Raw genomic sequence first — 24,700 nt, forward strand, 5'->3', positions numbered from 1 at the left:
TATACATATTACTTAATATAGTTCATTGAGCTCACGTTTTGCAATTACTTACTTTCAAAGATAATATCTGGGGCTTCCCTGGTGGCTCAGTGGTTGAGGGTCCGCCTGCCGTTGCAGGGGACATGGGTTCGTGCCCTGGTCCGGGAAGATCCCACATGCCATGGAGCGGCTAGGCCCGTAAGCCATGGCTGCTGAGCCTGCACGTCCGGAGCCTGTGCTCCGCAACGGGAGAGGCCACAACAGTGAGAGGCCCGCGTACCGCAAAAAAATAAATAAATAAAAAATAATAAATAATAATAATAATAATAATAATAATAATAATAATATCTGAAAGCCCTGGGTGTTTGAAACTGCTTTCATCCCCAGATAAGGAAAGAGAAATCAAACAAAACGATTTATGGCCCATTGCTTTCCCAACATCAAACAACTTCAAAGAGCCTAGGCTGGAACCCAGGTCATGTCAATTTAATTCATTGCATAAAGCCAGACCTCACCTGGCCCACCTGGCTCACTTGAGAGCCTAAGAGGGCTTATTGTAATAAAGCAAGTGCCTCAGACTGTGAGGTGGTGCCTTAGGAATCCCCCAAACCTCAATGAAGTGGTTGCCGATAAACAGCCAAGAGGTGGTCTGGGTGTGCAAAGGCTTAGGAGAAGGTCTCTCTGTTACATTCACACATTAGCCAGCCTGCCAGGATTTTAGTAAAGGGCACTTGGTCATTGCTGCCTTCACCGCATATTAAGCCCCGAGTGTCTCCTATGACTGTGCGGCCTACAGGTGACCTTCAGGCACCTTGGAGGCTCTATAGTCGGTAAACTTAGATAAGCAAATGGAAATTCGTTTTATCAGGGAGACAGCAGTGAGCATAAGTGGTCAGGAGTGGCTGGAGGATGGGGGAGGAGGGCAGACTGTTTTACAAAGAGAAGCATATATAAGAAAGAGTAGAGAAATACTCTACTTGCAAACACTGGGACGTGCGAACGGGAGATGTGGACAGGAGAGAGTGGAATGACCCGGATCACCCTCCAACTCCTGACCCTTCTCTGGGCTATGACTGGGACCAGCACCCAGACCCGAAGCTCATGCTGTGAGTAGAGCAATTCTTCCAAGGTCAGGGAAGCAGTTACCCTGGGGATAGGCAGAAACCTCAGACACTGACGTCTGCTCGTGAGATAGTGCCTGAAAACAGCGATCACTCTAGGAGTTCCAAAACGGGTGAGTCAGGGTGTGGGTGTCTGTGGTTCGTCTTTCCTGACTTAATAGCATAAGTTCTTGGAGAGGCAAGTCGATGCATTTTACTTTAAGAGAAATGGAAATACCGTTGCAGGAATGATGGCTGAAGATACAGAGAAAGACCCTCAGTGGCTGTTCTGACCAGGTACCACTACTAGTGAGAAGGTTGGGTACCTGCTGAGGATAGGTCATATCCCAAATCTTTCATAGTTTTCACGTAAGAGGGAGAAAAAAATGGATGCAAGGAAATCAGTGACTTCTAGGAACATGCTAGAAATAGCATGAAATGTCTGTGAGCCATAGTGCTCGATGTTACTAAGTGAAAAATCACTTTCTTAAAGATAAGGGTTATTTGGGAAGATGTAGGGACTAACTGGCCTCAAAAGAAAAAGCCCAATGTTTTCTCCATTGCTCTTTAATAATCACTCCAAAGGGAGCATGCCTGAGGATACCAAGGCTAATCCTGTCTTCTCCTAAGAGACACAGGAAACATGTTTCTGAGAAGAGGGAATGAGGATGAGGGGTTTGGTAAACGGCTTTGTCCCTTGCAGCTGTTCCCTTAGCAGAGCAGCCCTGGGTTAATGGCATCCAAGTGCTCATGGAGAGCTCCGTGGTCAACTCTACCTTCCCAAACCCCAGCATCCTGATTGCCATGAACCTGGCCGGAGCCTACAACTTGGAGGCCCAGAAGAGCCTGACTCACAAGCTCATGGACAGTGACACAGCTGGTGAGAAGCCAGGGCCCCTCTGCCTGCTCCCTGAATCTCCACCCCCAGGGCCCACCTCCATGTCCCCCCCACCCCAATGCTACCTGTGATGGTACCTGAATCCCCCAAACACCTTTCCCTGCATACCTGGAAGGACTCATGTGTGAAGTCAGGGCATTCACACAGGAGGGCAGTAAAGCAGAAAGAGCTCTAGATTAAATGGAGAAGAGCGGATTTCCAGGTCTGGCTCTGCCACTTACTAATTCTGTGACCTCGAACTAGTCACAGATCCCCATCAACCACACGGTGGTCATTTGCGAAATGCAAATAATTCTAATAACAATGGCATTAACGGCAGTAACAACTACAAGAACAATAATAATAAACTCTCTGTCCTGCCGTGAGGTTCAAATTAGATAAACTTGAGTAAAGGTAAAATTATCCTGTAACTATACATTGTTTATATATGAATTTGTACGGGTATTCTTGCTGCTTCTCTAAACAGATACCAGGAATTCCTGATGGGATTGTCAAGTCACATAGAGGCCACTAGATTAATGGCCTACTTAATGTTTTTCCATACTTCTTTCCCTGAGAAAGATCAAAAAACTAATCACATTATTTAAAAAATCGAAATGATCTGGAAAGAAGCAGAGAGTTCAGCCTGGCCCCTGGTGCTCTCTCTCCCCTGAGAATGCCTTTGTTTAACTATATTGTTCTCTCTTCTACAGACCTTACCATTGGTCAGCTAGCCCTCACCATTATGGCCCTCAACTCCTCCTGCCAAGACCCTGGGAACAAAGTATCGATTCTACAGAGTCGAATGGAGAACTGGGCATCTTCCACTACGACCTCACCAGAAGGGAGGGGTAAGTGAGGCAAAGGGCCTTTCCTGAGAATTTTAAATCTATAAAGAAAAAGGAAGGGAGCGTGGAAGTTTAGGCAAGAGACACAAAGTACCTCTGATGATCCCACAAGTGAGATCTCCACTTCCAATCCAATGAACTAGAAAAGACCACTATCCCAGGGAAACAGTTCTATGCCATCATTGAAGACAGCAGCATCCCTTTTATTCTGTTCTCATGCCAGATGACAGTCTTATTCTGAGACACACGGAAGTTATCTCTTGCCATATGGTATCCTTCTTTTTGCACAGGTTTTCTAGCAGTGTCTCTTTAAAAGGTTTGCCTTTTCCTTTTTCACAAATATCTTCTTTATGGTGAATGTTAGTCTTATGAAGCCCCTCTATCCCTTTCCAAGGCCTCAATACCCACGTTTCAACCTTCTATGGGCTCAGTCTGGCGATCTTGGCGCTGTGTCAGAACCACCCGGAGACGACTTTACCCATAGCAGCCCTCTTTGCCAAGAGCCTGCAGAACAATCCCACTCCCTTCAACGTGGGTGAGTAGGTCACCACTTTCACACAGTGCCCTGAGCTGGGAACATCGAGGTCACTGAAGGGTAGAGTTGGAGGGAAAGTGGGAGGGAGGGCGCTTTCCATGGAAGAGGAGCTGAGGACCATGAAAATGTCTGTAAATGAGAGATACTTGGCAAATATTTGTTGGACATGTGAATTAAGGTATAAATGAAAGAGAGAAAATAAAACAGAAACCAGAACAATACTTGACGTGTCTGACAGTTACAGACAAATCAGAATCTCCATTGAGAACAATAAATATGTCATCCAAGTCAGGAGTTGTTCCCAGACGAGTGATTAAATTATTAAATCAGTGTCTGGACTCAGTCCCACCCTGAACCTCCTCTTTAATCGCTGCTGACGCTTCCACACTCTATTCTTCTCGATGCTTCTCCTTACTACATCCAAATATTCTCTTTATTTTTTTTTGGCTGTGCTGGGTCTTTGTTGCTGTTCGCGGGCTTTTTTTTAGTTGCGGTGACCGGGGTTGGAGCATGGGCTCTAGGTGCATGGGCTTCAGTAGTTGTGGCTCGCGGGCTCTAGAGTGCAGGCTCAGTAGTTGTGGCGCATGGGCTTCGTTGCTCCGTGGCATGTGGGATCTTCCCAGACCAGGGCTTGAACCCATGTCCCCTGCCTTGGCAGGCGGATTCTTAACCACTGCCCCACCAGGGAAGTCCCCAAATATTCTCTTTATACTAAACAGCTACTCTCTGAACACTAAACCCATAATGCTCCCCTTCAAGGATGCACTGGAACCATCTTATTCCTTCACCCTGCAAGCACGTGGCTGCTTGTGAATGGAAGCTCTATCCTCTACCACACCATGTCCTTCTTCTGCACATAACGATCCCTTCTCTGTATGATGCCCTCTGTGGGGGCTACTGTTATGTCCCTCATTGGTGGTCATCTTTTCTCCTCTACCACTATCTAAGCAACAGTATTATCTCAGGTTTTCACCCCTTATACATGCCGCATCAGCAACCTCTCTCTTTTCAGGCTTTATCAGACCGGCACACAGGTAGATATTTACTCAAGTACCCTCCCCATGGGTCAAACACAGACTGGCCTCTGTTTCCCATCTGGGACCTCATGCATTGCTGGGGCCTCTCTGCCAGTTCAGGAAATTGGGACTTCTTTGCCAACATTTTCATCCTTAATGAGGTGATGAAATTTTGGGTGGAGATTAGGGTGGGGAGGGAAAAGATCGATGAAAAAAATGCCATCAGGCAAGTCTTTGATTTCTTCTGGTCTCGTCATGCCAGAGTTTGCCCATTCAGTTCACCCATAATAAGAATGAAATAATGAAAAAAGCCCTTGTGCTGGGTACTATGGGAGATGAAAATCACCACCCTCCCCCCATCTGAGAACTCACAGGGCACAGTAACAGCAGAGAGTGCTGAGATAGCAAAACAGGCACAAACAACAAATGCCAAAGGAATCCAGAAAAGAGACGACACTTGTTGTGTGGGGTGACAGAGAGGACTTCAATGAGAGGTGGTGATGGCTGGAACTTCACCAACTGCTGACATTTTGAAAGATAAACATTGGGACAAGAGAAGTGGGATTGAAAATGCTGCTAGTCGACTTTCATTCAAAGCGTGAGCTGTGGAGTCATACAGATCTGCATCAGGTGTGTGGCCTTAGGCAGTTACCTAACCTCTCTGAGCCTCCATTTCCTCATCCCCTAAATGGAGATAATTATAGGTCCTATTTCACAGATTGTCCTGAAGGGTAAAGGAGATAATGAACCTGGACACAATAAGCATACAAATTTTAGTTGTTCATATTGTGGTGGTGGTGGTTGTCTTATCCCGTGCTGTGATTCTCAGACACAGGAGCAGTGGAGACCTTGGCTCTGACCTGTATGTACAACAAGATCCCCATAGATTCAGAGGATGGTTACAGAGACCTGTTCCGTTACGTACTAAACAATGCTGTGCAGAATATCAGCATGAGGATCCAACCCAGTGGCACCATCGGAGACCTCTACAGCACTGGCCTTGCCATGCAGGTAAATGCGTCATTGATACACTTCGCTGGGTCCATGTCCCTAAGCCTGGATTGTAGGACCAAGAGTCCAGGCTTCTGGTAGTATCTCTGGGGAGGACCAGCTACTGTGACTAGAGGTAGATTCCTTACGGCACCTGTGCCTCAGTTTCTCTACTGGTGAAATGCAGGTATGTGTTAATTCATCCCTACCTCACAGGTAAAGTATAAAATCAAATATGCATGAACTCTTTTCCCTTCCATGGGAAAAATAAATAAATAAATAAATCCAAGAAATATATTGGTTTATTATGAATAATGATCAGTTTGTTCATAATAATTACAGACAATTGAAAGTTTGGTGTATTAAAAAATAAGGATATTCAAGGAGGTCCTCAAAAAATTTGGAATCTTCTGATTCCATGCTGCCAATCAAGTGTTCTTTTATCAGATCTTTACCTTGATCCAAGAAAAGGTGGGATTGTATTCAAAATGATTAATGAAAATAATCTAAAACTGCCTGGACATCTAATATTTGTCAAGGTCTTTTACTATCTCAGTCTCAGTTCAACCTCACAAAGATCCCTAATATATGTCATTGCCAGATGTGTCTGGTCATCAAGTCTATGCTCAGTCCTGTTTCCCTAGTATAGAGTCTCAGGCTTGGATTCTATAAGATGCTGCTTGATATAGCTCCAAATACAACCACACACACACACACACACACACACACACACACACACACCCCTCCCCTTCCGTTGATTAGGGCAACATCTTCCCACAGAAAACACACCAATAATAACGGGGAGAGAGAACCAACTAGAATCAAAAATTAAAGGGTCATCTGTGGCCAAATCCTGTAGTCCAAACTAAGAAATTTATGCTCCAGTCTCAAAATGCCCCATGGGATTAATAGAAAAACTACATCATGACCTTCCCAACTTGGAAATCCCAAGAAACAGAGAATCATAATATTATGCTTAGTGAATTAAATCAAGCAAAGAAAGATAAACGCTGCATGATATCACCTATATGTGGAATCTAAAAAATAATACAAATGAATGTATATGCAAAACAGAAACAGACTCATAGATATAGAAAACAAACTTGTGGTTACCGAAGGGGAGAGGGAAGCGGGGAGGGACAAATTAGGGGTATAGGACGAACAGGTACAAACTACTATGCATAAAATAGATAAGCAACAAGGATATACTGTAGAGCACAGGGAATTATAGCCAGTATCTTGTAATAATCTATAATGGAGTATAATCTGCAAAAATACTGAATCACTATACCATATGCCTGAGACTAAAATAATATTGTAAATCAACTATACATCAATAAAAAATAAAGAAACAGAACCATGGAGTTACAATGCCCACCCTAAACCTAATTTAGCTCTGGACTAGTGCAGGGGGCTGGAGACTGGTCTGATATTCTATACATTATAAATTAGTGACGTAATGTACAGCGTGGTGACTATTGTTAATAATACTGTATTATATATTTGAAAGTTACTAAGAGAGTAAATCTTAAAAGTTCTCATCACAATATAAAAAATGTGAAACTATGTGTGGTGATGAATGTTAACTAGACTTACTGTGATCATTTGACAATATATACAAATATCAAATCATTTGTTACTACACCTGAAACAAATATAATGTTATATGTCAATTACATCTCAATTTAAAAAAATTTTTTTAAATTAAGATTAAAAAATGAGCAAAGGGCATAAATAGACTAGAAATTCGTTCATGTTAAACGTAAGAGTAAATACAAAGTCCCCACTCCAATGTGCCATAGGACCAACTAATGAAAATAAAGTCAGTTTCTACATCATGTCGTGGTCAATAAAATTTTGTCAGAGAGCAAAACACTGTTTGTTTTTATGGCTGAATCATACAAAAGCTTTCCCAGGGCTCAGGTCTAGAAAGTTCTGTGGGGGAACAAAGGAAGTCTTGAAGAAATCTAAGGCAAGTTTTATTCATGACTCACTTAAAATAACCTTGCTCACCTTAGAGCCAGACAGAGAAGTGTTTGCTTTTGCTAATTTGGTTTGTGAATTCTGTTTGGGATTTTAGCACCTGCAGAGTACACCATGAAAAGCTGTACCTGGGAATTAAAGTTTTTCCTTGGAAAAAGGCAGGACCTCATCCATATCCAGATATCAAAGGCAGATTACTTGTCAGTTAGGATACATAACCTCTCCCTACCCACTGTAAGCCAGAGTTCCCAGGCAGTCCGAAGTCTGAAATCACCAGATATCTACTATATAAACTTTTTCTAACCTAAAATGTTCTAGTGTCAAAAACAAAGGGTGTCTAAGGCTGTAACAACTTGGGTGTGCATCCCAGATTGGCCACCATCTTAGGCAAATATTGAATTTCCTGGAATTTCATTTTCCCCATAATAGCAAAGGTATAAAAAAAGTCACAGGCACAATGTGGCATTTAATAATTATTTGTGATCTCTCCCAGTGGAAGAGAGGTGACATTTAGCTTCCTTTGCAGCCTTCACTCACCCTCTGCCAGCTGTCAGTGCCCTTCAAGTGACCTAGGCCACCCACATTGTTTCCCAGAGGCATTTCCTCCTCTTTCTTCCATAAATATTCCAACGCTTTCAAGGTTCCTCTGACAAGAACCTAACTTGGGGACATAAACTTCTTCATGCGAAGTTATTATTGACTTCTAACTGGCTAATGCATTACTCCTTTCTAAAGAGTTGGTGTTGTGATGTTTTATCCCAAGGGGATATATCTCACTTAGTGGGATTTGGCATATGAATATGGCAAGTGGACAAGATACAGATACGATTGCTGGGAAAGCCTAACTGATGCCCTTTAACCAAACTGCCCTGTAAAGGAGCCTCTGGGAAGAGCCACTGTCATGGTTACGGAGGTTAACAGAGCCTGTCAAAACTGCCTAGTTGTTCACAGTACTGCCTCTAGCTCACAGCCATTTCTGGCTCCCCTCCCTTCACCCATTTCCCATTCAAAGCTTCAAGTGAATGGGTCATCAGCAACCCCAGACCATTAACATGCTCTGGTGGATGAGTCAGCACAACCCTAAAGGCAGGGAGGTACTAAGGACAGCTTCTGCAACACACCATTACAAAATGCTGTTGCATAGCATCCCATCTGAACCTCCAATGACTGCCCCAAAGGTAGGCAGGAGCTATGATTTCTATTTTACCCGTGAGACAGAAAACTCAGCAAAGTAGAGTGACTTGCTTGGTGTATTCATCAAAACTCATTTTGCAAATAACAGAAACCCAAATAATTTTTGCTTAAGAAAAAAAAAATGGAGATTTACTATTTCACATAAACTGGGGGATCCAGGGCTCGATTAGGTGATTTCAGGATTAATCAGAATAAAGGGCTCAAATCACATCAGGGATCACTCTTTCATCATCTCTCAGCCATGGTTTTTCTCATTCTCTCCTGCTGTATGGCTTCTTCAGAGTGGCTGAGAAAGATGGTCACTAGCACCTCAATGATTACTAACCCCAGCAAGGGGGAAGAAATCTTTCTCTCTCCCAATGTCTGTGTATCATGGAAGGACTCTAATTAGTGCATGTGTCCATTAATCACTGTCACCAAGAGGATAGCACTCTACGATTAGCCCAGCCCATGAGTCCACCCTTGTGGCCAGGATCGTGGAGCCTCTAGCTGACAGTACTGACATGACCAAAGAATGTGGGAAGAGTCCACAAAAGGGTGTGTAGAACAACAAAAAACAAAAGAAGTCTACTACCGTTAGATGGCCAGGTTGTCCTACAATAAAGCTTCTCCAGGAGCTTGCCTTGCCAGCTCTCATCCTCCTTCTACATGCAAGAACTGTTAGTAAATACAGAAGCCCTAATAGCACTCCCTGAAACTGAGTGTAGCTCAGATATTTATTGTGTGACTTGCTATGTGACAGACACTGAACTAAGCAGTGGGGACACAGCCGTGAATAAGACAGATGTTGTCCTGAACCTCGTGCAGCTTCGGTTTTGGACTCTGGTTGATCACAAAGATTAGTGATCAAGTCTGTCCCTTATAAGGCTAATAAAGGCCAACTCTCAGCTATACCTAATCTGTCTCTCTTTCTCTCTACCCACCCTCCCACGCCCGCCCTGGCCCCAGGCTCTCTCCGTGACACCTGAACCACCTAACAAGGAGTGGAACTGTCAGCAGACCATGGATTCCGTACTGAATGAGATTAAGGAGGGGAAATTCCGCAACCCCATGTCCATTGCCCAAATCCTCCCTTCCCTGAAAGGCAAGACATACCTAGATGTGCCCCATGTGTCTTGCAGCCCTGGTAAGAACTCTTAACATCTGTCTCTCCCTATAAAGTGGCAACTTATGCCAGGAATGATACGTGGACCAATTTTAAGTGGCATAAGGTCTTGTTATATCCATGACTGCCACGTAGGCAGGGCCAGTTCCCAAGAGTTGTGTGTTAGCACACAGCCATGCTGTCCTGCCCTCAGAATTCTGCTCCCACATCCACTTCATTCAACACACATTTACTGAGTACCTACTATAGGTAAATCATTTTGTTGGATGCTTGTGGAGAGAGAAGATCCATGGTCCTAACAGTAAAATAACATATGACTTCATTCATTCATTTGACAAATGCACCAAACATTAGGCAATATCTTATCATATCTGCTCTTTACAAAGTCAGGAGATGGTATGTAGACAAAAACTACAATATTTGGAAGAATGAAATAAGTATTAAACAGAAATGAAGCCATATAGAGTGCAAAAGCAAAGAAAGTATGACCAATCACTGAGTTTGGGAAACTTAGGAGAAGAACAGAGTTGACATTTCAGCCAAGACTTGGAGATATAAAAATGTGCTCACAGCACACCAAAGGGATGGGGTGGAAATCTGGCACATTACCTTTTTATTTGAGATATCTTTATTTTATCCATTTACAAATATAATACAGAGATACTTAAAATTCAAACATGGCAGAAATATACATCTAGAAAGTAGAGTCCTGCAAAAAAATTTATCACCCCAGAGTCTTTGGTATAGATTCCTCCAACTCTTCTTTCTAATCAAATACTAACATAAAGTATGATTCATCTTATGTTGCACGGACTTCCTGAGATAAGCAGAGATTAGTAAGCTCCTTGTCTATCTCAGTACAGAATCTATAGAGACCACAATTAAGCAATCTGACACAATCATACCAAACATAGCCACATTCATTAACTCCTTAGGCTGCTTCCCAAAGATTTCCCAACTTGAACAAGGTGGCCATGGAGTCCTTCCTAGGATTCTGCACTAGGTGCCCAGGTATTTTGTTAAATGGTCTGAAACTTACTACCTTTGCTTCCAGATTCTTCGGGTTAACAAAAACCCCCAAGTGAACAGTGAGCACCGTGTAAAATACATGACTTAGGGCTCACAATCCTCCCTTCAGTTTACAAATCCTTCTAACAAAATAAACGTTCGTTATTAAGCTAGCTGTCAGTTCTTCAGCTACGATCAATTCTCTAGGATGGAAATGAGAGCTTCATAGGTCACACCAGTTCTTCAGAACAATCCACAAAGGACACAAAACCACTGTCATCTCTTGAAATGTGTTCTGGGATAAGCTGCCAATAACAGAGAAGTTGTACCTATACTACAAACCCCATAATCTTTGACAGATTTGGCCTCTTTGCTCCTCCCAGGTCATGAGGTGCAACCAACTCTACTCAACCATCCTAGCCGTGCTACCACCTCAGCATCCAATATCACCGTCAAATACACCATAAATAACCAGCTGAGGAATGTGGCGCTTTTCTTCAATGAGACCATCAATGTTACTGTAAAAGGAGGATCAGTGCTACTTGTTGTCCTAGAGGAAGCACAGCGCAAAAACCCCACATTCAAGTGAGTGTTACAAGTGACGTTCACCATTCCTCCCAAGCCCAACCTGAATTCCCATTCTCTCTCTTCTTCCTTCATTTTCTTGCTTTTTTCCCTTCTGATAATGTAACAGATCTTTATTTAATAGCCCCTTGAGGAGCCTGCAATCTAGTAACCAGGCAAGGCTCTCATAAAAATTAAATCATTCGAGTCAATATAAGATGGAGTTTTTAAAACAGAAATTCAAAGGAGAGAGAGCACAGTGTGGATTAGAAGAATCAAGGAAGGCTGGTGGCTTTGGACCACATTCAAAGAATAGGTACCATACAGGAAGATATGGAAGGATGGTATTCTAGGAAGAGGGGGATGGTGAAGACAAAGCACTCGAGACAGAACTGAGCAATGAGTAGACCAGCTTGACCAGACAAGAGAATACAGGACTGAATTAAATGAATGATGTCTGGAAGGACAGATTGGGTGATAGATTAGGTGATATAGATTGGTGATATTCCTTACCAGGCTAAGGAATTCGGACTTCATGTTGCAGAGAAGCATTAAAAGTTTTTGAGTAAGAAAAGTCATGTTGTAAAATGTTCATTGGTTTGTGGAAGGAGTGACAAGGAGGAAAGCTAGGGCATGACTACAGAAATGAAGCTGTAAACTGATGAGAAATTCATCTTGGAGAAATGTACTCATACCAAGGAAGATGCCCCAGGGCTCATGAGTGACTGCATGTGGGGCTCAAGAGCAAGAAGCTTCAAAACTATTGGTAGGAGTGTCAGAAGAAAGAATGTCCTTCAGAGAAAAATCCAATTCCTTTAGATGATTAATTATTGGCATTCAAAACAGAAACATTAGGAAGCTTTTGGAGGTATAAAGGAAGTCCTAGAAAAAGAGGTCAGGACAAGCAAAAGAGATTGGGTAGTCATCTGATAGAGTTGACAACTGAAGTTAGGGACAGTGTAGTAGGTGGCAGATACAATGCTTCCAATAAACCATGAGACTGATATAATTATTCCCATTTTACAGATAGAACCACTTATGCCCAAAATGGTTAAGTAATATTCTGAAGATCACATAACATGCAACTATTGGAATTCAGATCTAAACCCAGATTTGACTGACTCTTATGTTCTTTCTACTGCCCAGCTGGGAAAGGGGAAAATACAGAAATAAATCACAAAGGAGAACATTAAACTTTGGGGAATGTTTATAGTTTGCAAAAAGAGGGAACAGCAGAGAAATATGGAGAAGCCTAAGCTATAGGAGGAGGAGGGGGAAGATGACAGGTCATGGAAAGAAAAAGAGGAGATACTTTCAAAGGAAAGATGGCCCAGTCCAAATTCTGCAGAGAGATGTCCAGAAGACTGACAAAGGCCAAGGAATAGACGAGTGACATGGGATCTATTCTCCAGGGTTAGGATAAGTACACATGTCTGCTGTCCACAGACCAGCTCCATAACTTCCCTAACTTCTGTAGAACAGGTCAAGATAAAGATCGCATTTTGAGAATACTTAATTTTCCAACAACCTGATGAATATACTTTACTTCTTCTCTAAGCTTAGCTTTAATTTTGCCTGATTTAACTTTTCCTAACTCTAAATGTAATAAATACACATAGAAGAAATTTTGAAGGGGGGAAGCATAAAGTAGAAAACAAAACATCTACCTACAATATAATCACCATTGATATTTTTTATAATTTTATAGGTATTTTCTCCATGCATATTACCAATAGTTGTGATCCATAATATACGAGATAGATAGATATTTCTGATACAATGTGTATCCCACATTTTCACTTAATATTATTGCATAAGCATTTCCCCATTTCACTGAAAAATATGATTTTCATAACTGCAAAAGAGTCAATCTTGGATATTCATTCCATCTCTCACCTAATTTTTTTGCCCATTGTTGGACATTTACATTTAAAAAATCTGCTTATTGATAGGTTTTTTAAAAATCTGTTCATTTTATTTTTATTTAATTCCAAGTGAAGTAATTTTATGTTCATTAGTCATTTGCATTTTCTCTTTGAAACATGATTTTCTCTGATCTTTAAAGCATTTAGAAGGTCTCTATCCCTTCATCTTAACTTCTTATTGCCTGACTTAAAGTGAGGTATTAATCGTATATGATTTTATTCTTACAGATTTGAAACCACAATGACATCCTGGGGACTTATGGTCTCTTCTATTAACAATATCGCTGAAAATGTTACTGACAAGACGTATTGGCAGTTCCTGGGCGACGAAATACCTTTAAATGAAGGTGAGAGAAGAAAAGTAATGTGGGCATTTTCTCCATCGTTTGAAGGCTAAGTCTTTCATGTCCATATTTAATTTATTCATTTATTTAATCGATAAATAACTGTGAGACTCTATGTATATACAATAATTGTACATATAGCTGTTACATACGTATGTACATACACAGATATATTATGAATATATATACAGTGTTGATAGATAGATGGATACATAGAACAGATGGGTAGCTCCCTAAAATAGCTTTTGAAAAAAGCAAGAATCCTAACTCCACTCCGAGCCAGTGGGAAAATATCCAGTGAACAAGAAAAGTGGATTGACCTAAAGTAGTAAGAGCTAAAGAAGGAAAAAGCAGATGTGAGAAAGATTTTTTTTTTAAGTGTGTGATCTAAGAAGATGGTCAATTTGGGGTTAAAAAATTAAACACGTATGTGTAAAGCAAAAGAACAGTGAATTCATAGCCAGTGGGAAATAAATGAGAGGGATAAGATAACATCTATTAATGTAGTAACGTTATGTTATTTCATACTCACATCAACTCTGTAGGCATTAGTGACTCTTTTTACAACAAAAAAAACTAAGTCTCACAAACAAAAAAGGGACTTGCCCAAGGCATACATGTAGTACGTGATACAGCAGATTATCAAGACCACAGCTTCACTCAAAATCCATTCTTTGCCTTCTTTTGTTGTAGTGTTGTTAAAAATCACCAGAAAGAAGAATGTTTGTGTGGGGAAAGGGGGAAGAATAAAACTCAGACTTCAGCAAAACCTTAACAATCTTTAAAATGTTTGCGCAAATACTAAAATATCCTGCAACTTAAAAAGAGTACTGCTCGGGCTTCCCTGGTGGCGCAGTGGTTGAGAGTCCACCTGCAGACGCAGGGGATGCGGGTTCGTGCCCGGGTCCGGGAGGATCCCATATGTTGCGGAGCGGCTGGGCCCGTGAGCCATGGCCTCTGAGCCTGCGCGTCCGGAGCCTGTGCTCCGCAGCGGGAGAGGCCACAACAGTGAGGGGCCCGCGTACCGCAAAAAAAAAAAACAAAAAAAACAAAAAAAGAGTACTGGTCTATGTTTTTGTCGAAGGATGATGTTACCTAGTTAACCTGATGTTCATTGTCACCATTCTTTGTCAAGATGCTTCATTATCCAAGATTACAATGAGAGAGACGTTTTTCCTAGAGCCTACCATGGATGTGACAAAAAAAATCTGGCCAGTCAGAATTTGTGGAATTGCAGCACAGCGTTTAAGAAAGATCTTAGAGTCACATAAGCCTTGGTTAGAATCCCTTTCTCTCTCTCTCTCTCTCTCTCTCTCTCTCTCTCTCTCTCTCTCTCTCTCTCTCTCTCTCTCTCTCTCTTTTGCCACACCATACAGCTTGCAGGATCTTAGTTCCCTGACCAGGGATCAAACCTGGGCCCAGCAGTAAAAGCGCTGAGTCCTAACCACTGCACCACCAGGGAATTCCTGAAGCCCCTTCTCTTATTTTCTAGCTACACTAGGCAAATAATGAATCTTCTCTGAGGCACAGTGCCCACAGCTATAATATGGAAAGAGCAATAACTATTTCTTAGCTTATTGTAAGGATTAGAAATAATGTGTTTGAAATGAGTAAATTCAGTGCCTTTTGCATGGTATTTGTTCAAAAATGCTAATCACTATCGTTATTAATTCTCTTACCACCTTCATCTCAAGAACTGCCCTGGGAACTTAAATCAGGCTAATTCTCATGTCTGCCAGTTACTTTTCTTCTCTGGGGAAAAGAAAGTCCTCTGAGATCCAAAAAGATTTGGGCCTGGAATTGTCATGCTTTCTGATGCCTGGCTACTTCAGAGTTAATCATCGATTATGTCATCAGCTGTGTTTCCTGCCCAGAAAGACAAGAATTCTCAACCCACTGCCCTTCCCCACTTCTTACAAAATCTTCTCAAACGAACATGAGTTCCCGCCTTGAATGCTCTAAATTTGGCTTACATAAGCCATTTTAATAGTAACTACTTTCTTGCGTACTTATTATGTGTCAGGTACTGTATGAGGCATTTGGCAGTCATTACTTCTAATCCTGAAAATAATTCTTCAGCATAAATACTAGTAGTACAATAGTGTAAATGAGGGAAGGAGGCTGGCACAAGCTAAGGGGCTTGGCCAAAGATGTGCTCCATATGGCAACTGAGAGCCTGGAAACAAGGACCCCTGAATCTCAGTTCCATGCTCCCTTCATACTAATCAACTCTATGGCGATTTTGTCTCTCTAGCCAATTTAATGGGCTGGTCCCGTGGGAGGGTGGTGTGGTTATGGGCACCGTGGGCACCTCGTGTTGTTCTCTGCTTGTTTCCAGGAGTTGCTGACTACATACCCGTCAACAACGAGCACATCACAGCCAACTTCACAAAGTACTAAGGAGGAGAAGGATTGAGCTTCTATCAAATGTCCCCAGAGGACGGCTGGAATTATTTTTTCACCTCATTTCAAATCTGTGCAAAAAAGTCGGTATTTACAATGCTACCATATTCCTGGTTAAAACATGGAAACCACAATGTAAAATAAATGATGCAAACTTCACTGGAGTTTCAACATCTGTGACCCATGAAAGAAAAAGTCTGGCTTCTCAAGACAATGACAGCTAGTCATCATTTAAACCTAGGGTGAGGGGGAAAAGGGGACGTCTGGCTGATATTTTGGAAGGTCATTCTGATCTTCTTGATTAATTAACCAACACACTCTTTTATTCTATAAAGGAAATGATGTATCTTTACAACTTCTATTTTTATTTCTTATACCAAGTACTCCTTTTCAAATCACCTAGTGTAAACATATATATGTACACACACATTCATCCATACATAAAGTGACCAAAATTATTTCATATGAAGCTCCCAGATGGTTCAGAACTAGGTAAATCATGTTATCGATATATCACAAACTTCCATTTCCAATATTTGTTCTGTGTAAATCACATTTCAAATATATTTTATATAATTTATCTATGTATTTAATATATTAATATGAACATAGTGTGTATTTAATATTAATATAAATTTAACATATAGTATGTTTTATATATTAAATGTAGATATATAACTGTCCCATAAATAATACATATAATATTTTAGATATAAAATATAGATCTATAATTTCACCCTGCCCTACATGTGTATATAAATACTGAAGTTACAGATCTTTGGGAGAAAAATTTAAGACAATCAACTGGTAAATTCTGCTTGTTGGAGTCAACACTGGAAGGAACTTTCTAGAGAAGAATATGAACATTTGTATCAAAAGACATAAGATATACACTTTGATCCCCCAAAGTCCTAATTCTGAAATTTATAGAAAGGGGGAAATCATAAGAGGACACAGATATATATAAGAATCTAAATGTCAGCTGGGACGATTAGACAAAAAAACTTAGATATGCAGCCTCAATACATTCCTAAAACTGAAGCCCAGAAGTGGGCAGACTTCACGGCCCCATCACAGGCCTCCCCTCCTGGCATCTCAGAGCAAGAACCTGCTCTCTGGTAACAATCTGGCTCCCAGGAGAAAGAGGCATGAACCACACAGGCCCAGATCCTCACACCCATCACGGCTATTAGGTAAGTCACTGTATCCCCGAAAAAGACCAGGGCTGTTACAATGGTAGAAACCCTCAGGGAGTGGTGAATAAGTGCTCTCTCATAACATATCATAATGTTTGTAATATGGAAAACATGGAAACAATGTGTATGTCCAAAAACAGAGCAATGCATAGGTAAACCCTGGTGGGTCTGTATGATGGGATTCTTATAAGTCACTAAAATTCATGCTGAAGATAAATACTTGATGACATGAAAAGACATTCATGCATAGCCAAGTGAAGAAATCAGACTACACAACATCACAATATCATCTGTCCAGGGTGTGACAGTGGTTATCTCTGCATGATAGAATGATTAGTGATTGATTTTTTTTGTTTATTTGTTTCTCTGGTTTCTAAGTTTTCTCCATTCAACACATAATAATTGAGCAATGGAAATGGGGGGAAATTATTTTAAACAAAGATGACTTTTTCTCCTTTAACAAAAAATTGGGCAACCAAAGGAAGGGGTGTGTGTGTGTATTCCGCACCCAGCGTTTGCTCTAATGATAGAAACTGAAGGAAAAAGAGGGGCATGAAAGACTAGGGGGAATCTCAGGCTGGTTTCATGTATGAAAACCTCACTTTAACTACCTACCTAGTAATCAGCTGTGTTCATCTGTATTGGCAGGGGTGGGGGACAGGGGAGTGAGGTTGACAATGGGTCTGCTATGAGAAGTTGCAATTCCCCTTTGAGGAAGCACCTTAATTAAATGTAGTCTGTGTGGGTTCATTTCTGAGTAATCTGTAATGCCCCAGACTGCATTCCGTTGTTTCAGTGACTACAATAAGTGCTTCTGTGACCTCTAGTGGTCATGGCTGGTAAAGGCTAAGCCTCCTTTAGGGAGTGGTCAGTTACGCATGACCACTTTTGTGAAGATGCAGGAGAAAGAGGAAGGAAGATTGCTACCAAATACTTTTCCCCTATTTAAAAATAGTATGGAATTAACAAAGTGGATATAGAGGGAACATACCTCTACATGATAAAGGCAAGCCTACAGCCAACATCTTACTCAAGCACGAAAAGCTGAAAGCATTTCCTCCAAGATCAGGAACAAGACAAGGATGCCTATTCTTGCCACTTTTATTCAACAAAGTATTGGAAGTCCTAGTCACAGCAGTCAGACAAAGAAAAAAGAAATAAAAGGAATCCAAATTGGAAAGGAATAAATAAAACTATCGCTGTTTGCAGATGACATGATACTACACATAGAAGATTCGAGACATTACCAAATAACTAGAGCTAATAAATGAATTCAATAAAGTTGCAGGATACAAATTAATATAAAGAAATGTCATGTTTCTATATACTAACAACAAACTATCAGAACAATTAAGAAAACAATCCCACTTATAATTGCATCAAAAAGGATAAAATAAGAATAAATCTAACCAAAGGGGGAAAATACTTGTACTCAGAAAACTATAAGACACTGATCACAGAACTAGAACAAATTCTAAAATTTGTATGGAAACACAAAAGACCCTGAAGAGCCAAAGCAATTTGAGAAAGAAGAGCAAAGTTGGAGGTATCACACTCCCTGATTTCAAACTACACTTCAAAGCTACAGTAATCTAAACAGTATGGTACTGGCACAAAAAATAGATCAAAGGAACAGAATAGTGGATCCAGAAATAAACCACACTTATATGGTCAATTAAGCTACAATGAAGGAGACAAGAATATATGACGGGGAAAAGACAGCCCCTTTAATAAATGGTTTTGGGAAAACTAACAGCTATGTGCAAAAGAATCAAGCGAGACTACTTCCTCACACCATATACAAAAATAAACTCAAAATGGATTAAAGATGTAAATGTAAGACCTGAAACCATAAAACTCCTAGAAGGAAACAGAGGCAGTAAGCTTTTTGACATCAGCTTTAGCAGTATTTTTCTGGATATGTCTCCTTAGGCAAGAGAAACAAAGGCAAAAATTTTAAAAATGGGACTACATCAAACTAGAAAGCTTTTGTACAGCAAAGGAAACTATCACTCAAGTGAAAAGGCAGCCTACTAAGTGTAAGAAGATATTTGCAAATGATGTATCTGATAAGAGATTAATATCCAAAATACACAAAGAACTCATACAACTCAACATGAAAAAAAAAACCACCTGATATTATAATGGGCAGAGGACCTGAATAGACATTTTTTTTCCAAAGAAAACAATACAGAAACCAACAGGTACATGAAAAGATGCTCAATACTGTTAATCAGCAAATCAAAACCACAACGAGATACAACCTCACACCTGTCAGAATGGCTATCATCAAAAAGACAACAAATAACAAGTGTTGGCAAGGATGTGGAGAAATTAGAACCCTCGTGTACTGTTGGTAGGATTGTAAATTGATGCAGCCACTATGAAAAACCGTATGGAGTCTCCTTTAAAAATTTAAATAGAACTGCCATACGATCCAGCAATTTCACTTCTGAGTATTGACCTGATGAAGATATAAAAAAATATAATTCAAAAAGATATAAACACTGCAATGTTTATTGTAGCACTATTGACAATAGCCAAGGTATGGAAGCAACCTAAGTGTCCATCAATAGAAATCTTACCATTTGTGACAATCAAGATGGATCTAGAGGGTATTGTGCTAAGTGAAATAAGTCAGACAAAGACAAATATCGCATGATCTCACTTATATGTGGAATCTAAAAACAAACAAACAAAACAAAATGAAAACAGATTCACAGATACAGAGAACAAACAGGTGATTGCCAGAAGGGGAGCAGTGAAATAGGTGAAGGGGGTTAAGAGGTACAAACCTCAGTTATATAATAAAAAAGTCAAGGGAATATATAGCATAAGGAATGTGGTCAATAATATCGTAATAACTTTTTATGGGTCCAGATGGTTACAAGACTTATCTTGTGGGGAACATTTCATAATGTATGCAAATGTCAAGTCATTATGTAGTACACCTGAAACTAACATAATATTGTATGTCAACTATATTTCAATTAAAACAAGTTTTAAAAGGTACAAATGAATTTATCTACAAAACAGAAACAGAGTCACAGATGTAGAAAACAAACCTATGGTTACCAGGGAGTAAGGGTGGGGAGGGATAACTTGGAAGATTGGGATTGACATATACACACTACTATATATAAAATAGATAACTAATATGGACTTACTGTACAGCACAGGAACTCTACTCAATACTCTGTAATGGCCTATATGGGAAAATAATCTAAAAAAGAGTGGATACATGTATATGTATAACTGATTAACTTTACTGTACACCTGAAACTAACACAACATTGCAAATCACCTATACTTCAATAAAAATTTTTTAAAAAACCAAAAATATTCCAAAACAACTGACTACAATTAAATTTCACAAGTAAATGATTCTTGTTCCTTTGGGTCTGGGTTTGCCAATCAGCTTTCATACAGTTGCCTGCTTCTGGAACCAAGTCCTTGACTTTGTTTGCAGGTACACTCTTTTTTTTTTTTTTAATTTTATTTTATTTTTTTGCTTTATAACAAATTTAATCAGTTATACATATACATATGTATATGTATATTTTGCGTCTCCCTCCCACCCTCCCTATCCCACCCCTCCAGGCAGTCACAAAGTATCGAGCTGCAGGTACACTCTTTAGAGTTGTCTCAGCGATGCCAGCTTTAAGCTCTGAAACCTATGCTAATAAATCAATTTCCTGAAATACCATTAAATACATAAATAAATAAATTTTTAATAAAAAATAAAATAAAAACAATATGCAACTGTACTTGCCTTTAACCAGCTATCTGAATGACTTGTAGCAAGTTCATGATTGAGGATAACATGCTGATGAGGAGGTAGAACTAAATACTTGACTCCTCGAGCCCCTCCCAGCTGAGAGCCTGTAGTTCTTTGAAATAGCAAAAGCCTTGAGTCTTGCTCAGAAGTGCAAATGATTCTGAGATTAAAATGAACACACACACACACAAAAATATGAAGAACAAGAATTCTGGCCAAGGAAATAAAAATGGAAAGGGAGAGAAAACGGAACTTAACAAAAAGTTTTAAATTTTATCTTGAAGACCAAACATGCAAAACGTGCCATAATGTTTTTTGCAAAGTAAAATGCAAAAATGGAGACCTTGACAAGACATATATAAAAATGTGTAATAAAGTAACAATGATTGAAACAGTGTATCACTGGTTTCAGAACAGAGAGAACATAAGAAGGGAATAAATTGTCAAAAGGAATCAAAAAAATTACGTGGGAATTTAGTACGTTATAAAGTCACATATTAAATGAGGATTTTCAACTTGGAAAAGAATTATGTTAGATCCCTACCTCTGGCCCTTATAAGCATGTGATCAGAGTCAAAAACTCTTAAGAAAATTACTGTCAGATTTTACTGCTTAAAAAAAAACATAATGGGGAATTCCCTGGCGGTCCAGTGGTCAGACTCCTCGCTTTCACCGCCAAGGGCCCAAGTTCAATCCCTGGTCAGGGAACTAAGATCCCGCAAGCTGCGCAGCACAGGCAAAAAAAAAAAATCATAATGGTCATGCCTCAAAAAAAAAATTAAGGGACATGCTGAAAAATGAAAAAAACTCAAAACATATACAACTGAAGAGGAGTTAATGTACTTATACATAACAAGCAGTTTTGAATCGATAAAAAAATGAACAGTATGATTGAAAACTACACAAGCAAGCAAATCACACATATAGTAAAACAAACAGACAAAAACAAATGAAACCAAAGAATGAGAAAAAGTTCAGCATTGCTAGTTATTTTTTAAAATTTTTATTGCTAGCTATTGCAAACTAAGGAATTTCCCTGGTGGTCCAGTGGTTAAGACTCCATGCTTCCAATGCAGGGACTGCGGGTTCGATCCCTGGTCTGGGAGTTAAGATCCCACTTGTTGTTTGGCCAAAAAAATAAAAAATAAAAACTAAGTATAACCAGATGTAAGTTAGATCACTAAGGAGAACTCAGAGAAGGCTATCAGAAATCAACTTTAGTTTACCTTGCTACTATTTATCGAAACCAACTCTGTAAGGCTGGGGTTTTGTTTTTGGTTTTTTTGCATTTTCTCATTACTCTCTGATATTTAAAAAAAAAAGTTGTGTTGTCACTTCTAGCCACAGAAAACATATTGATTTCAGTAACTAAAATGTCCAAAACTGTGTAAAAATCAAAACTCTGAATTGCATTTGAAGGTAAAGCTGCTCCCCGCTCCCAGCTCAGCCCAACTCCAGATAGAAAGTGGTGAAAACAAAAATGGAGGCAAGGGAAGAGGTCTCTATTTCCTCACTTCTGCACATTTACCAATCACTTAAGATCTTTTCTGCCCCTGACTCCTCATCTCTGACCCTTTTGGGATGGCTTACCGTCATGGCACCTGTTATGAGTTGACTTGTATCCTCCTCTCCCCTGAAAACAACATAAGTTGGAGTCCTAACCCCCAGCACCTCAAAATGTGGCCTTCTTTGGAGAAAGGATCTTTACCTAGGAAATCAAGTTATAGTGAGGTAATTAAGGTGGGCCCTAATCCAATAAGACTAGCGTTCTTATAAAAAGGGGGAATGTGGACACATGACAGACAAACATAGAGGGAAAATGATATGAAGAGACACAGGGAGAAGATGGCCATCTACCAGCCAAGCAGAGATCCTTCCCTACAGCCCTCAGAAGAAACCAACCCGGCTGACACCTTGATTTCACATTTCAAGCCTCCAGAACTGGGAGGCAATAAAATTCTATTGTTTAAGCCACCCAGTCTGGGGTACTTTGTTACAGCACCCAACAGTACTGACTCGGGTCCGGGTATAGTTTAAAGTATACTCTTTCTCTTAAGGTGCTTTATGGAGTCTTCAGAGGACACACACACACCCTAACCCTAACTGCTGAGGATATCTCAGTTCCCCTGATGCAGGCAAATTCATCTCTGCTCAACGGTTGGCTGTTTGCATATAATTCTTCTCACGGGCCCTGGACATCTATCCTTACACCTCTTCCACCTTCTTTCTCCTTGTCTCTCCATGGGGTCCCGTTGGACAGGATATAAGAAAACCGTAAACCCACACACTACACTGGGGTCTGCATCTGGTCAACAGGATATTCACACCTTTGACCTGCCATCAATAGTAATGTGGCTACTTCTCTCTCCTCTGATGTCACAGGCTGCTTTGATCAGCCTCCAAACATAGACTTTCCCAAGCCTGTGTCAACACCAACCCCATTCAAACTGCAGAGGCCTCATATCAAGCTCTCTGTGTGACCCTGAAGTGTCTCTCACTAAGCTTGATGGATCACCTCATCCCTAACCATTGGAGAGGGGAAGTGAAACTCACAGTATATCAACTCTGTCCAAAGAAATCTTTATTGTCATTGCCAGTTTCCACTTCCTTTCTTGATTTTTCCAGTGCTTTTTACAGGCTGAAGGAGAGTGGGTAGCTAAGAAAAGCAAAGCCACTTCCAACCAGCTCCTTTATAAGTCCAGCCTAGGAGGCCCAGCTCCTCACTTTGGAATACGGGGATTACCACATACCTTGGGCCCTCAGGCAATACTAAGTCAGAAGCAATTCTGCTTTAAAACCCTGTTATAAGCATAACATTGAGTGTGGTTTTTCACCTTTCATATTGGCAAAGCTCTAAAAGAACTTTCATATCCTTCCTCAGAAAGGGTGTATATAAACAGTCACGCTGAGACATTGTTGGTGAAGGCCAGTTTCACGCAATTTTATGAGGTAAAATGATTTTAAATGAACATCCCTTTGATCCAGTGATTCTTCTTTGGAAATTGCTCAAAAGAAATACCAAAACAGTACCAAAATGGTATGTATAAGGATGTTTATTACAGCATGGTCTATAATAACAGACTTGTAAATAACTTGACTAAGCCACAATAGGGAATCATTTATTATGGTGAAAAAATTCATAGGAATACCATGGATCTAGTCTGTAAACGCCAAGACAAAAGCATGAACAGTAGTTGGCACTGTTCCCTCTTCTTGGCCAAACAATTAGGACTAGATCCATTCTTCGTGCCTGTTGATTTACTCCCTGAGAAATGCTGGAAATAGCTCTCGTGTAAAACTCTATTAACTCCCCAAGTTGGGACTGTCTCTAACTTAGCTGGAAAGCTCTGGAATATGTGTAGACACATTCATTTTTCTCATGGCAGTAAGGTGTGTATGTGTGTGTGTGTGTGTGTGTGTGTGTGTGTGTGTGTGTGTGCCATTTAAGTCAACAACCGGCCTGGGACTGGGCTACAAGTTTCTGTTATCTCTGGATGTTTAAATAAGAAGATTAAAAACTGAGGTGTTAGATAATTTTTATAAAGGTGGGAAAAATATACATCCCAGTGAGTACTGGCCTGTATAGTCCAGAAACAATGCCTGGTACCTATACTCTACTTTTTAAATTTTCAAAGTGCTCATAGAGCACTGATTCCCAAACTTGATTGGGCATTAGAATCACCCATGGGGCTAGTTCACAATAATACTTCCTGAACCCCACCTTTAGAGTTTCTTAGTAAGTGGGGACCAGATATTTACATTTTTAACAGAGGCCTCAGGAAAGTCCAAAGACCAACTTTTGGAGATGTTAGCAAATGCATTCCAATAAAAGTAAGTTCATCAAGGTTCTTAATC

At 40.2% G+C, this 24,700-nt stretch overlaps 1 protein-coding gene across 1 annotated transcript; it reads left to right on the forward strand.

Annotated features, from left to right (window-relative positions):
• Positions 1–1,006: 1,006 nt before the first annotated feature.
• Positions 1,007–15,868, forward strand: CBLIF (cobalamin binding intrinsic factor; the record flags this gene model as incomplete). Its single annotated transcript, XM_082627966.1, has 9 exons — positions 1,007–1,085; positions 1,783–1,959; positions 2,670–2,807; positions 3,199–3,339; positions 5,185–5,366; positions 9,471–9,648; positions 11,019–11,220; positions 13,353–13,471; positions 15,807–15,868. 9 exons carry the CDS (start codon positions 1,007–1,009, stop codon positions 15,866–15,868), a joined length of 1,278 nt encoding a protein of 425 aa, XP_082484092.1.
• Between the last annotated feature and the right edge of the window lie 8,832 nt (positions 15,869–24,700).

Source organism: Mesoplodon mirus (genome assembly GCF_964341445.2).
Source record: "Mesoplodon mirus genome assembly, chromosome: 7".
NCBI classification, from domain to species: Eukaryota; Metazoa; Chordata; class Mammalia; order Artiodactyla; family Ziphiidae; genus Mesoplodon; species Mesoplodon mirus.